The sequence below is a fragment of the Taudactylus pleione genome, unplaced genomic scaffold (genome assembly GCF_031769625.1).
Source record: "Taudactylus pleione unplaced genomic scaffold, aTauple2 ptg000609l, whole genome shotgun sequence".
Classification (NCBI taxonomy): Eukaryota; Metazoa; Chordata; class Amphibia; order Anura; family Myobatrachidae; genus Taudactylus; species Taudactylus pleione.
The window spans coordinates 15,410,370-15,425,246 of record NW_028285011.1 but is presented as its reverse complement, the minus strand read 5'-3'; the positions used below and the strand labels follow the sequence as shown (position 1 = coordinate 15,425,246).

The 14,877-nt window shown below is 42.0% G+C and overlaps 1 protein-coding gene across 5 annotated transcripts in view; it reads left to right on the top strand.

Moving 5' to 3' along the window:
- The window catches only part of DMD (dystrophin), a 2,214,077-nt gene that overhangs the window by 2,060,270 nt on the left and 138,930 nt on the right, over positions 1–14,877 (top strand). For all 5 annotated transcript variants that reach the window (XM_088454197.1, XM_088454193.1, XM_088454194.1 and 2 more), the window contains one exon: positions 5,305–5,379. In XM_088454197.1, coding sequence (XP_088310323.1) covers positions 5,305–5,379 — 75 coding nt within the window. The remainder of the gene's footprint in view (positions 1–5,304; positions 5,380–14,877) is intronic.

Sequence of the window (14,877 nt, the reverse complement as noted above, 5' to 3'; positions counted from 1 at the left end):
TCTGCACAGGAAGCTGCACTGAAATGCCAGTCGTTCATGGCTGTTAATGTTTCTGCCTTACAGCTGCCACTCGCACGTTCCCCACCACCAGCTACTACTTTTATTCCAATACCTTATGTATCGCTTGTTCCCCACAGCTATTATGTGGGGCACACACTTAACGACTGGCCGAGCGACCAACCATTCGATTTTGGTAAGCGTACACACTTAGCAATCGTCTCAGTTGTTTGGTCGTGTGTACACACAAGCAGATGTAAATGATATATCGCATCTGCTATGCTGCACAGCCGATGCGATAGATCTGTGAAATACGTCGTCCACAAATATATTGAGCAGATGCACTAAACAATATGTCATTAGTTGGCTGTACGTACAATATATTGCCTTATGTGTACCCAACATTCGATTGTAAGCTTATTTGGGCAGGGCAAACTTAACCTTCTGTTTCATTCATTGTATGTATGTATTTGTATCCTGATTTTATCAATGTACAGTGCTGCCAAATATGTTGGTGCATTATACATAACTTATAATGGATCAAGTTTATTTATTTTTTAGAATGTTACCATTTTTCTACAATTAAATGAAGAATAATCATAAGTGTTAAGTGCTTTATCCAAACTTTGTTTGTTTAAGTGATAAGTGCACTGCCATTATGTGATGAGATGACTGCAACAGTAGGTGGTGCTGCTTTATATCTTCAAGAATAATACTTCTAATCTTGTCGCTCCTGCTCCTATGCAATAATTCCATCACAGAATTCTGTGTCCATACTTTTATTTTTATTTAAATATGTAATTATGTGCCAATAGCACTACCATCTACTCAGATTTTACTAACCTCTTTCTTCCCATAATTGGAGCCCTGGAAAAAACAGTTGCACAGAGCAGCCCACAGGGTTGCTGCTAACATAAGGAGATTAGACAAATTTATATAGTTGAGTCCTTCAATACAAATACATTTTTCTTGCCATCTTTTTGTATACAGTTGTATAAATACAGTAATATTTTTAACACTAAACTTATAAATAATCGGAGGTAACATTTGTCAAAGGACAGTTAAACAATAATTATATGTATTCTAAATTTCTCCTGTCCCAGAATTCAAACCAGATAGCCACTTGTCAGCAATTCTGTTACTCCCAAGTCTTAAATACTGGCTAACTGCCCAGTAATAGTAAATTTTTCTCTATATAGAATTCAATTCTTTCCTTGTATTATTAATCTACACGACTTAGAAAAGATTAATTTAATTTACATTTTTTTGCATGTTGCTAAATTGTCACCTATACATCCATTCCTGCTGCCATGCAGATCTTTTACAATAAGTTCTACTAGGGAAACACTATTGTCCTTACCATGCTGGCGGCCATCCTTTATATTAAAGGGATTCACCATATCTGGGGGACCATGCTCCATAATTGCAGACTCAAGTTATACCTTGCCAATTCCGAGCAACTTGCTGGAAAGTACATTTGGGGGACCAATGTAGGTCATGTATGGACTGCATTAATATGTTCCGTAATGACACAAGAGTTTATAGAATTGCAGTTTTAGGGATAATGTGTGTGTGTGTGTGTGTGTGCCTCCAAGATTTTGCCCGCGCTACTCCCCACCTTTGGAACTCTCTCCCTCTTCCCATCAGACTCTTCACCTCTCTACAATCCTTAAAACGGGCTCGCAAGACCCACTACTTCATGACTTCATGAAAGCCTTCCAACTGTCATCCTAACAAACTGCTACATTCTCCTTCCTCCCTGCCTACCCCATTTGTGTTACACCTGTTTGTCTCTTTCCTTTAGAATGTAAGCTCTAACGAGCAGAGCCCTCTACCCTCTTGTACTTCTCCTTCTCTACTTTCTTCTACTTGTTACTCCCCACTAGGGCACCTAACACTTGGTTGCTTATCTGGGTGTTATGGTCGCTAATGTAGCAATGTATATTATCTACAGTCACATGTATAAATATTGCGAAATTGACAGAATTTTCATATTTTGGCCTCTATTCACCACCACAATGGCTTTGAAATGAAACAAACAAGATGTGCTTTAACTGCAGACTTTCAGATTTAATTTGAGGGTAATTACATCCAAATCAGGTGAACGGTGTAGGAATTACAACGGTTTCTATAAGTGCCTCCCACTTTTTAAGGGGCCAAAAGTAATGGGACTATCAACTCAAAAGCTATTTCATGGACAGGTGTGGGCTATTCCCTTGTTATTTCATTATCAATTAAGCAGGTAAAAGGTTTGGAGTTGATTCTAGGTGTGACATTTGCATTTGGAATCAGTTGCTATCGACTCTCAATATGAGATCCAAAGAGCTGTCACTATAAGTGAAGCAAGCCATCATTAGGCTGAAAATCAAAACAAACCCATCAGAGAGATAGCAAAAACATTAGGTGTGGCCAAATCAACTGTTTGGAACATTCTTAAAAAGAAAGAAGGCATCGGAGAGCTCAGCAACATCAAAAGACCCGGAAGACCACGGATAACAACTGTGGTGGATGACAGAATAATTATTTCCCTGGTTAAGAAAAACCCCTTCACAACAGTTGGCCAAATCAAGAACACTCTCCAGGAGGTAGATGTATATGTGTCAAATTCAACAATCAAGAGAAGACTTCACAAGAGTGAATATAGAGGGTTCACCACAAGATGTAAACCATTGGTGAGCCACAAAACAGGAAAACCAGATTAGAGTTTACCAAACAACATCTAAAAAAGCCATTACAGTTCTGGAACAACATCCTATGGACAGATGAGACAAAGATCAACTTGTACCAGAGTGATGGGAAGAGAAGAGTATGGAGAAGGAAAGGAACTGCTCATGATCCAAAACATACCACCTCATCAGTGAAGGTGGTGGTAGTGTCATGGCGTGGGCATGTATGCCTGCCAATGGAACTGGTTCCCTTTTATTTATTGATGATGTGACTGCTGACAAAAGCAGCAGAATGAATTCTGTAGTGTTTCGGGGGGCAATATATGCTCATATTCAGTCAAATGCTTCAGAACTCATTGGACGGCGCTTCACAGTGCAGATGGACAATGACCCGAAGCATACTGCAAAAGCAACCAAAGAGTTTTTTTAAGGCTAAAAAGTGGAATGTTATGCAATGGCCAAGTCAATCCCCTGACCTGAATCCGATTGAGCATGCATTTCACTTGTTGAAGACAAAACTGAAGGGAAAATGCCCCAAGAACAAGCAGGACCTGAAGACATTTGCATTAGAGGCCTGGCAGAGCATCACCATGGATGAAACCCAGCGTCTGGTGATGTCTATGCAGTCCAGACTTCAGGCTGTAATTGCCTGCAAAGGATTTGCAACAAAGTATTAAAAAGTGAAAGTTAGATTTAGGATTGTTTAGTTTGTCCCATTACTTTTGGCCCCTTAAAAAGTGGGAGGTACATATAGAAACTGTTGTATTTCCTACACCGTTCACCTGATTTGGATGTAATTACCCTCAAATTAAATCTGAAAGTCTGCAGTTAAAGCACATCTTGTTTGTTTCATTTCAAAGCCATTGTGGTGGTGAATAGAGGCCAAAATATGACAATTCTGTCAACGTCCCAATATTTATGCACCTGACTGTATGTCCTTGTCCTGTATTGTATTGTATTGTACTGTACTGTACTGTAAGTCACTGGTCAACTTATTTGTTTTTGTTCTTTGTAAGGCCCTGCGGAACACTTGTGGTGCCATATAAATGATGATGATGTATGTAATGCAGGCCACAAACACAGTGAATAAGTTTAATATTTGAGTATGAATATTCAAAAATCTTATGAAAAGTTGTGTAGTTGGGAGGTCTCTCTAGGTTATATTTTGTTTAGTAATAGAACTTATGTACCCACTACTGTATATTACAGATATATTATTTAGCACTTGGGTGATCCTATAAATACATGAAGCTGCCAGTCAATGGAATGGTTCTATAGAAGTCGCAGAGCGTATTCCTTCTAACATGCAAGCTTACATTTACATAAGGTGATCTTCATAGCTAGATTATGTTCACCTTTCCCAAAACTACTTTAAACAGTAAAATATGTGGCACAAGCCTCTCAGTACTATATATTATAGTGATAACATGTATTAATGACCTAGAGTGCCAATATATAAACTCAAGGTTGTAGACATTGGCAGAGTAATAACTATACTTTTTGGTGCCCTGTGCCAGAAAGAGCATTTCCCCCCTGCCCCCATTTTTCAAATAGGGACATAAGACACACACCCAAAAGAGGGCCATGGCCTCATGGGGAAGGGCCAGGGAAGAGATAGGGGAGGCCAGGAGATGCTGGGGATAAAATAAGAGGACGTTACAAGTGAGAATGATAATAAACAGAAAATTTACATGCCTTGAACAGCGCTCCCTGCCCTGCGGTGCCCTGTGCCAGGGCACATGTCGCACTACCCTAGTTACTGCCCTGCACATAGGGACAAATGTAATAGGGTGAGAGTTTAGAAAATGTTAGGGTAAACTCTCACTGTTTACACTCGGCCAATGTAATAGAGTCCGAGAACAGGCAAACTCGCATGTTTTTCAGACTCCAAAAAACTGTCATGATTTAAACTCTCATTCAGGTGTTTCCCATTTTGAAAATACAGCTCAACCAATGTAATAGTGTGAGAGGTTACTGCTAAACTCTCACATTTTCTAAACTCTCACCCTATTACATTTGGCCCATAGTGTTTTACATCTCGCAGATATCTAAGGTGACTTATAATATCCATAATAGGAAATGCTCTTACCCTTTTATAATTCTTTTCCTATTGAACACTCGTTACACAGATTTTTATTTACAGCAGTTTATTATATATAACATCACTTGGATACTACAAGACTGTAATTACAGGAGTGGCATCACAGCTCCCCAAGTGTAATTCTGGGTACACACTTAACGATGTGTACCCAGCCGACATGTTGTGCGACGGGACCTGGCGGGGGATCCCGTCATTGGCTCGTGCATACACACTTGCCGATGTCGGGATCTACATCACGCCGGCGGGGGCCATGCTGCATGGCCCTCGCTGACAATGTCGTCCCTCGTTCACCTGCATGCAGGTCCGACGGTCGATGTCGCTGACTATGCACAGGAGCGCGCATCGTACATGATATAGTGCATACACACTAGACAATGAACGATATATCGTATGATCTGGCCGATATCTGCCTTATCGTACGATATATCGTTTAGTGTGTACACATCTTGGTATTGGAGTTATTGCTTATTAATCACTTGCTGAATATGGTGTAAAAAAATTCTGTATGAACATACTAATCTTATTGTGTTTTTGTTTTAGCTGACCTGAACAATGTCAGATTCTCAGCCTACAGAACTGCCATGAAACTAAGGAGACTGCAGAAGGCCTTGTGCTGTAAGTACGTGGTCTCACATGCTGTGTCAGCCTGCTTTCTTACAATTGCTTACGTTCCAGTCCCTGCTTTTTCCCACATGAATTGACTTGCAAGTGTTTACAGCCAGAGACAAAATTTGCGGTTGTTGTGCTTCATAAATAAATTACCCACAGCAATGCAGCAGCTGGTTAATGATTTTTAGATTCCTGATTATATTTTCGGCTCTGTAATTGAAGTTGGCATTAACATTTGTGCGCTGAACTTTGTGTTACACCTAAACAATCAGATAACACTTCATCCGTTTAATGTGTCCAACTGTTTTGTCTCAGGGGAGACTCATTTCAAATCCTTAAATTTTCAAAACATAATTATATCTTTTATTTAAAAAAAAATGTGTGTATGTATATATATATTAGAACATACGCACACCTGTTTATTCTATATTATAATAAAATATATACAAACACATAATGGTGCAAAGGATTGTAATGGCATTTCCTAAATAGAAGAGAAGACAAGGTGGTTGCTGGCGTCCAAAGCAAGAGAGTATCTTAGTATCTGCAGCTAGGAGAGAAGTCATCCCAAAGTCTGTAATGGTAATAGAGATGGGGGGGTGTCTCCAGTGCTGTCTCAGAGGTATCTTGAGTTACTTGATTGGATGGTTTTTACCTTTTTTTCTCAGTAATAAGCTTTGTGTAAGAACGAAAGTAATGTCAAAGCTATAGTGACATTTTGAAAATATATATATATATTTTATTATTAAGTATTACAATAACAACATCTTAGTATCCTGGAGTGATTTGAGCACTAAATATATTTATTGAAAACTAGCTGTTACCTGCGGCTTCGCCCATGATTATATCCCTTCTGCTAACAGTTTTTATTTGAGGTGTTCTAGTTGTCGTGGGAGTGACCCATGTGACCAGTAGCGCTATATAGACTGGTGGCAGCAACGCCTTCACCCACCACTCATACAAATGCCACTGTGTATCCTGTGTAGCCTATTCAATTCAAGTAAATGTGTGCCCAAAGCACCTCTCCCTCCACCGCTTACTGGCTGCGCCCATGGTGCCACACATCTCTTGCATTGATGTCAATATATATTTTTTGTTATTTCTGAGCTTTAACTTTACTGTTTGAGATGAAACCAGGTGCAGGTTATTCCACTACAACATGATGCAGTTTTCATGAAAATCGGTTCAGTGGTTTTTGTGCCGCTTTGGGACAGACAGACAGACACAACACTCTTATTGTATCAGTATAGATAAAAGGTAATGCACCAAATGGTATCATGGAGTATACTACTCTTATGAGTGCAGTCACAGAGTTTAAAAAAGCCCCCGAAAAAATATTTATAATTTTTTTAGGATAATATGTAGAACATGAAACATATGGGTGAGAAGTAAAAATAAAGTATAAAATGAAGAAACATTACAATGTCACTTGTGGTACACGTTTTATGGGGTGTAGTAGGTAATACCGCCGGCCGCATGACCGACGGTTCAATTACCAACAGCGGCAGCCCGGCAAGGGTGGAGATCCCGATAGTTAAAAAGGTAAGTATCGCTAACCCTATTTTCCCCCCTAAGGGGTGCCTAACCCCCCCCTAAGTGACTAAGCCTAACCCTAAGTCTCCTGGGGGTGCGCCTAACCCTAACCTCCCCCCAGGGGTGCCTAATCCTAAATCCCCCCAGGAGCCCTAAAACCTAACCCTCTACCCCCATGGCTTCGTTCGGTATGCCGGGCGTCGGGCTCCCGGCGTAGGTCATTACTACCTTGCCGGGATTAGAGAGTAGGGAAGCTGACTGTCGGCATTTATACCGTCTGCTTCCTGACTACATCCCGTTTCATGAATAGGTCCCCTTCATCAGGCAACTGCAAGACAGGACAGCCTCAATCGTTTGTGATCGCAATTCGCATTCTATAGTGCTTTGAGAGAGGACAAAATACAAGAACGGTCCTCTTCCTGTAACAGATCCACAGCTTACTCATTTCCTCAGTGGACTTTGGCGTGGATGCCCACATTTTTTTCTATGCTTTTTGGCTGATGTTTTGGTCACTTTTGAATGCTGGAGGTGCTTTCACTCTAGTGGTAGCATGAGACGGAGTCTACAACCCACACAAGTGGCTCAGGTAGTGCAACTCATCCAGGATGGCACATCAATGGGAGCTGTGGCAAGAAGGTTTGCTGTGTCTGCCAGCGTAGTGTCCAGAACATGGAGGCGCTACCAAGAGACAGGCCAGTACATCAGGAGACGTGAAGGAGGCCGTAGGAGGTCAACAACCCAGCAGCAGGACCGCTACCTCCACCTTTGTGCAAGGAGGAACAGGAGGAGCACTGCCAGAGCCCTGCAAAATGACCTCCAGCAGGCCACAAATGTGCATGTGTCTGCTCAAACAGTCAGAAACAGACTCCATGAGGGTGGTATGAGGGCCCGACGTCCACAGGTGGGGGTTGTGCTTACAGCCCAACACCGTGCAGGACGTTTGGCATTTGCCAGAGAACACCAAGATTGGCAAATTCGCCACTGGCGCCCTGTGCTCTTCACAGATGAAAGCAGGTTCACACTGAGCACATGGGACAGACGTGACAGAGTCTGGAGACGTCAAGGAGAACGTTCTGCTGCCTGCAACATCCACCAGCATGACCGGTTTGGCAGTGGGTCAGTAATGGTGCGGGGTGGCATTTCTTTGGGGGGCCGCACAGCCCTCCATGTGCTCGCTAGAGGTAGCCTGACTGCCATTAGGTACCGAGATGAGATCCTCAGACCCCTTGTGAGACCATATGCTGGTGTGGTTGGCCCTGGGTTCCTCCTAATGCAAGACAATGCTAGACCTCATGTGGCTCGAGTGTGTGAGCAGTTCCTGCAAGACGAAGGCATTGATGCTATGGACTGGCCCGCCCGTTCCCCAGACCTGAATCTTATGAATCCTACGAATGTACTACCTGTCGCCGGATGCGGAGTGCTTGTTACTGTGTAGTGCGGACCACACTCACTGCGGTCTGCACTGCACTTACTGAAACCGCCACTGTTCGGCGAGCAGGGGGGGTTCTGGGTACTCAGAAACCCCCGCCCTGCGTGTGTGCCTGCCTGCTTTTCCCTTTGAGATAATCAGTGGTGGTTCCAGGAATACAGATGGCTCCATGTTTCACAAACTTTGTCCGCAAAGCCCCTGTAACAATCCAGGTTTTAAGGATTCCATTCTTGCACACAGATGGTTAAAATATAACTGACTTAGATTAATTAAACGACCTGTGCCCAAATGTGTATATTCTTAAAAGCAGGACTGTTGTGGGACTTTTAGGACTGAGATTGGGAAACCATGCTCTAACTGTTAAAAACAGTTCCAAATATATTTGTAACAATTACATGCTACTAGGAAGGATGGCCTATCCCTAGTTGCACAGACCTCTTGTAGCATAAATGCCACAAGATTTGTAGAAACCTTTTTGAATGGAAATAGTAACTTTTTGATGTTAGGACAGAATGACCTTAAAGCACTTTTAAAGATGAGTTCAGCAGAGCAGCACAGCTTGATGTTTGGGTAGAGAGCCTAGAGTGTGTGTGTGATTTTGTAGCTATGGAAATCAATACATATTCAAGGCTCTGCTGTATGTCTTATGAGTTGGAAAGCCAGCACTTGGTAGCACTCATAGCTAAATTGAGGTTATCATATATCCTTATTTTCAAATGTGTCTTTTGCCGATAAGAATGATGTCCCGGCAAGACCTAGAAATTACATTTGATTTGGCTGTCTGAAGGCTTTAAACTATTGTGTTCTATATTTTGTTCGCAGAGTGAATAGAAACAGTAGTGTCTCTGTTTCTGTGCTTGTTGAGTGAGGAATGGCTGCTGCACTGACCAGTTTATATATTGTATTTGGCTCCTTGTGATGAGATTGATTGCAATGGTTATTTATTTCTTTAGCCCTTTATACTATTCAATATGGCAGTAATAACCATAATTTCCTTCTAATATGAAAGCGTTCTGCACAACTTTGCTGAAATGATGACAAAATGTGAGCACTTAAAAGCTTATGCTGAAAGCTAATGTGCAATAGAAGAAATTCATTTTTACGGTGACCAAAAGCAATATTTATAGTGCGTAGGAATGTGGTCCTTTATACTTCTGGTTCAGTCTGTGGGGAGAATAGTTCTTCCGCGTATTTGTGGTTTACTGGGTAATTGCACAATTCCACATAGTAATTTTGCCTTTTAACTAACAGTAGGTATTGCTTCTTGGATAAAACTGTATAGATAATTATACGATATGAATGATAATTATACACTTTCCATTTGAGCAAAAATTAATTATCATAGAATAACCAAAAATACATTTAGTCTAATGATCTAATTTAAGGATTTAACGTTTTCTTTTGACTGTTTTTTCCCTCAATTCAGTTTTTGCAGACAATATTGATAGTAACTTAATTCGTTATACTTGTTAAACCTGCGATTCCAGCAATCTGCATGATGATAAAGACTGCGCATGTTGAAAATGTTGTATGTGCAGGTGTTTGATATAGAGAGATAAAGATAGATATATATATATATATATATATATATATCTCTATTACACACACACACACACTACCAGTCAAAAGTTTGGACACACCTTCTCATTCAATGGTTTTTGTTTATCTAAATTATTTTCAACATAGCAGATTAATACTGAAGACATCAAAACTATGTAAGAACACATTGTTTTTAATAATTATGTTGTAAATGAAAAAGTGTTAAACAAATCAAGATATGTTTTATATTTTAGATTCCTCAAAGTAGCCCCCTTTTGCTTGGATGACCGCTTTGCACACTCTTGGCATTCTCTCAATCAGCTTCATGAGGTAATCTCCTGGAATGGTTTTCCAACAGTGGAATGAGTTCCTGGAGGTGCTGAGCACTTGTTGGCTGCTTTTCCTTCACTCAGTGGTCCAACTCATCCCAAACCAGCTCAATTGGGTTTAGGTCAGGTGATTGTGGAGGCCAGGTCATCTGACGCAGCACTCCATCACTTTCCTTCTTGGTCAAGTAGCCCTTACATAGCCTGGAGGTGTATTTGGTGTCATTGTCTTGTTGAAAAACAAATTATGGTCCCAGTAAGCGCAAACCAGATGGGATGGCATGGCGGTGCAGAATGCTGTGGTAGCCATGCTGGTTAAGTGTGCCTTCAATTTTGAATAAGTCACCAGCAAAGCACCATCACACCTCCTCCATGCTTCACAGTGGGAATCACACATGCAGAAACCTTCCGCTCACCACCTCTCCGTCTCACAAAGACACTGCGGTTGGAACCAAAAATCTAAAATTTGGACTCATCAAACCAAAGTACAGATTTCCACTGATCTAATGTCCATTCCTTGTGTTTCTTGGCCCAAAATACATTCTTCTCTCTTGTTATTCATCCTCAGTAGTGGCTTCTTCGCAGCAATATGACCATGAAGGCCTGATTCACGCAGTCTCCTCTGAACAGTTGATGTTGAGATTTGTCTGCTACTTGAACTCTGTGAAGACTTTATGTGGTCTCTAAATTGAGGTGCTGTTAAGTAGCGGTTTCTGAGGCTGGTAACTCTAATGAACGTATCCTCTGCAGCAGAGGTAACTCTTGGTCTTTCTTTCCCGGGGGCGGTCCTCATGAGAGCCTGTTTCATCATATCGTTTGATGGTTTTTGAAACTGCATTTGAGGATACATTCAAAGTTCTTTAAATTTTCCGTATCAACTGACCTTCATGTCTTAAAGTAATGATGGACTGTCGTTTCTCTTTACTGAGTTCAGTGGTTGGTGCCATAATATGGATTACAGCAGTAGTCAAATAGTGCTGTCCACTGTGTACTAACCTTACCTCTGCACAACAGAACTGATGGTCTCAAACACATTAAGAAGGAAAGTGATTCCTTGACTCTTGACAAGGCGCACTCGTTAATTCATAACAATTCCAGGAGACTACCTCATGAAGCTGATTGAGAGAATGCCAAGAGTGTGCAAAGCGGTCATCAAAGCAAAAGGGGGCTACTTTGAGGAATTTTTTATATTTCGATTTGTTTAACACTTTTTTTGTTTACAACATAATTCCATGTGTTCTTTCATAGTTTTGAAGTCCTCAGTATGTATCTACTATGTTGAAAATAATTTAAATATTCAAAAACCATTGAATGAGAAGGTGTGTCCAAACTTTTGACTGGTACACTATATATATAGATATAGATATATATATATATATATATATATATATATATACATATATACATATATAGATAGATATACATAGATAGATATAGATAGATATATATACAGCCCCCCCCCCCCAGCAGATGACACAAACTAACAGCCCAGTTACTTAACAAGTGATGTTTATTGAGAGGTAGTAGGTACAGCAGTCCTCACTGTTACATGTAATTTGGTAATGGAGCTGTGCTTGAACGAAGTGGGGTCCTATACAGCTCCCCAGCAGCTGAGTTTATGCAGCATGCAGGTAGTAGTGCAGGATGCGTTAAATGTAGGTATTAACCAGGTTTCTCATAGAAGCTAAGTAAGAGATTTCGGTTTCCCACCATGTCATTCTTCTCAGAAAAAGAGAAGATGGGCCCTGCACATGCTCAGTGGTGATCATGACAGTCATCTTGGGACAGGGCATGAAGCCTCCCTGGGGAACAGGAAGACTGGAGTCTGCGCAATTGCGCACTCCTCTTTGAACAGTGCATACACTCAGCTCCTGACTTCCCAAGTGCACAGTTATACTTTTATAGTTTGGTTTCCCTCTTTGAGATCGTTTTGACTTTCATGGTTCATTATAACTACTGTATGTGATGACCTAATAGAAGTCTGTAACGATGTTCATCTCTATCTTGATATATATGGTAAAACTGGTCATTCTTCTTACACCACACTCACCAATCTGGATCTGTCAACATTACAGTTACAAATGTGTCTTTACACATCTTTGCTGCAGTTGTGCTAAAAAGCGCTTCTCGGCGCATCAGGTCCTGTTAGACTCTACTAGCGCCGAGCATATTTATTTATTTTTTTTCAAAAATGCATCGAAGTTGCAATGAAATGCAACTAGACAGTGTTCTCCCCAGGCTGTTTGTTGTGAATGCAACGCCTGGCAAGAAACGGCTACCACCCGGCACTCTTCCCCCCCCCCCCCCCCCCCGCCCCTATGCCGCGACCCCAGCTTGGCACTCTCCTCCGCCTCAATGCCGCTTCCCCTGCCCGGCGCCCTCCCAACCCAATGCGCCGAGTCCCCTGTCACCCTTAAAGTGTCCTTGTTGACATGGATTCCGGAAGTGACGCCGATGGCACTTGTTCATCACATAGGAGGCTCACTGTCCACCGGCAATAAGGAGACATTAGTGAGGGTTCCGGTACGCGGCGCATTGGGGTGGGGGGTGCCGGGCAGGGGAAGCGGCTTTGGGGCAGGGGGAAGTTGTCCATCACAGTACAGGGGCAGTGACAAGCTGGAGGGCAAAGATCCCTCCTGCTGTATAAAAGCACAGGCACACTGTTCAGGTGGGAACAGTCGCCTGAACTAATTAGAGAGTAGACCTGTGTCCACTCTCTCTGTGTTGGAGCTGAAAAAAAAAAATCTGTGGGGACAGTATTTGGGAGTCTGTGGAGCTGTATAAAAAATATATTCTGTGTAGCCTGCAAGTGGGGCCAGTATCTGTGGGGCTGTGTAAAAAATACATTCTGTATAGCCTGCAAGTGGGGCATCTGAGGGCATTTTATTATTTCGAAGGCCCCCACCCGGCTACTTCTTGATGTCACCTGGCTGGCAAAATTTTCTAGAGAGAACACTGTAGGACGCACCAACAGACTGAGCTGATTAGTTTATTATGCAACACTTTTATATCTGTGTGCACCCGAGTCTCTGAATCTTTATACAAAGTGATACAATGTAGCGGCTGCAGCTTTTTTCACTCCAATTTTCGTTGTTCTTCATATACAGATGTGAGTGCGCACAGATATACAAGTGTCACATATCAAATTAATCGGCACAATCTGCTGGTGTGTCCTGGTCACATTATTTAGTGCATTTTTGGCAAAAAAGACACCTGATGCTAGCAGAGTATCACGAAATCTGGTGGCTCACTCATGCCAGGCAAGTTGCATAGCGTGGTGTATTGAGGCTAAATGTATAACATCTGTATGTTGCTATGTGAGGCTGTCTAAAATGAAATGTTTTGATACCTCTTCTGTTGTAGGTATTGACAAACATTTGTATTTGAAACCTCTTTTAAGGTGGATACACTCTTGCCGACCAGCTGATGTGATGGCCAATTGTGCCGTTGAATGATATATATCGGGTGGTCGATACACACTGCACAAGCTTTTGCCCACCCTTTATCCCCTTCACTGGCACCATTGACTTTGCCAGTGTTGGCAGCTCGGTCGCTCCATCGTTCGTGCATGCACAGACGACGGAATGACCCCGATGTCGGCCAGTGGGGCGCCTATATTTGGTACACACTAGATGATGTACCCGCGGAATCGGTCCACATATAGTCTAGTGTCTACTCTGCTTTAGGGGAGAAATGCTGAAGCATGGGAGATATATAATTTTTCAGTTTAATTACTTTCAATTTATATGAAGATCCCAGGGCTGTAAAGTTGGGATATGCCAGTATTGCAGACGTATCTTGTGTATTTTCGCATTGTATATGCTCATGTGCTGATGTTGCACATGTAGGGGTGATGTAGATTTGTACGCAACTGTTGCTTCACCACTTTTGACTGAAGTGGCATAACTGGTTGGCAACATGGCATTCACACATAGGCAAAATTCAGAGAGAACATGTTAATGAGAGACTAATTAGAGATGTGCTTACACATAATTATGCCAGCTTTCAGACAGATATATTGCACCAGGTAAAGGGCAGAGGGAAGTGCCTACTGATGATGGCTATAAAACCAGTGTTTGAATAGTGACTGTTGACATACAGGTGAATACACACAATTTTTTTTCCATGTACGCAATAATGGCCTACTTGCTTTCAACTCTAGACAGAGCCCCCAATGCGGTGCCTGATGCAGAGTCCTTTACATGTACAAGCCAAGCGTTAGTGTATTCAGATGGTAACTATGGGCGAGGTTCCGCGAAGTCGGCGAGGTCCTTCTCTGGGCTGCTGGTAGCCTAACGCTGCCAGCAACGGGGCTCCAGTGTTATGCGCTCGCACGACTGTTCATCTGCGCATGTGCATGACACGGGAGTGCCTGGTAGGCTTCATGGAAGCTAGAAAGGTACCGCCGGGCCTCCATTGCTGGCAATGGGGACTGCATCGCTTTCACCATCTAAAAGATGGCGAAAGTGATGACGTGAAAACAGCGGTAATCTTAGATTACCACTGTTAAATGCAGAAAGGTGGCATAACCCCTTTAGCGAGCGCTAAAGGATTATGTTTTGTTAGTAACAATTAGCCCTATGTTAGTAACTATTCTTTTCATGTATAATACTCTTGCATTCCTATTTTGTACAGTACTTAATTATGCTGTAAGGCTGGTTTTGCCCTAGAGCAGGA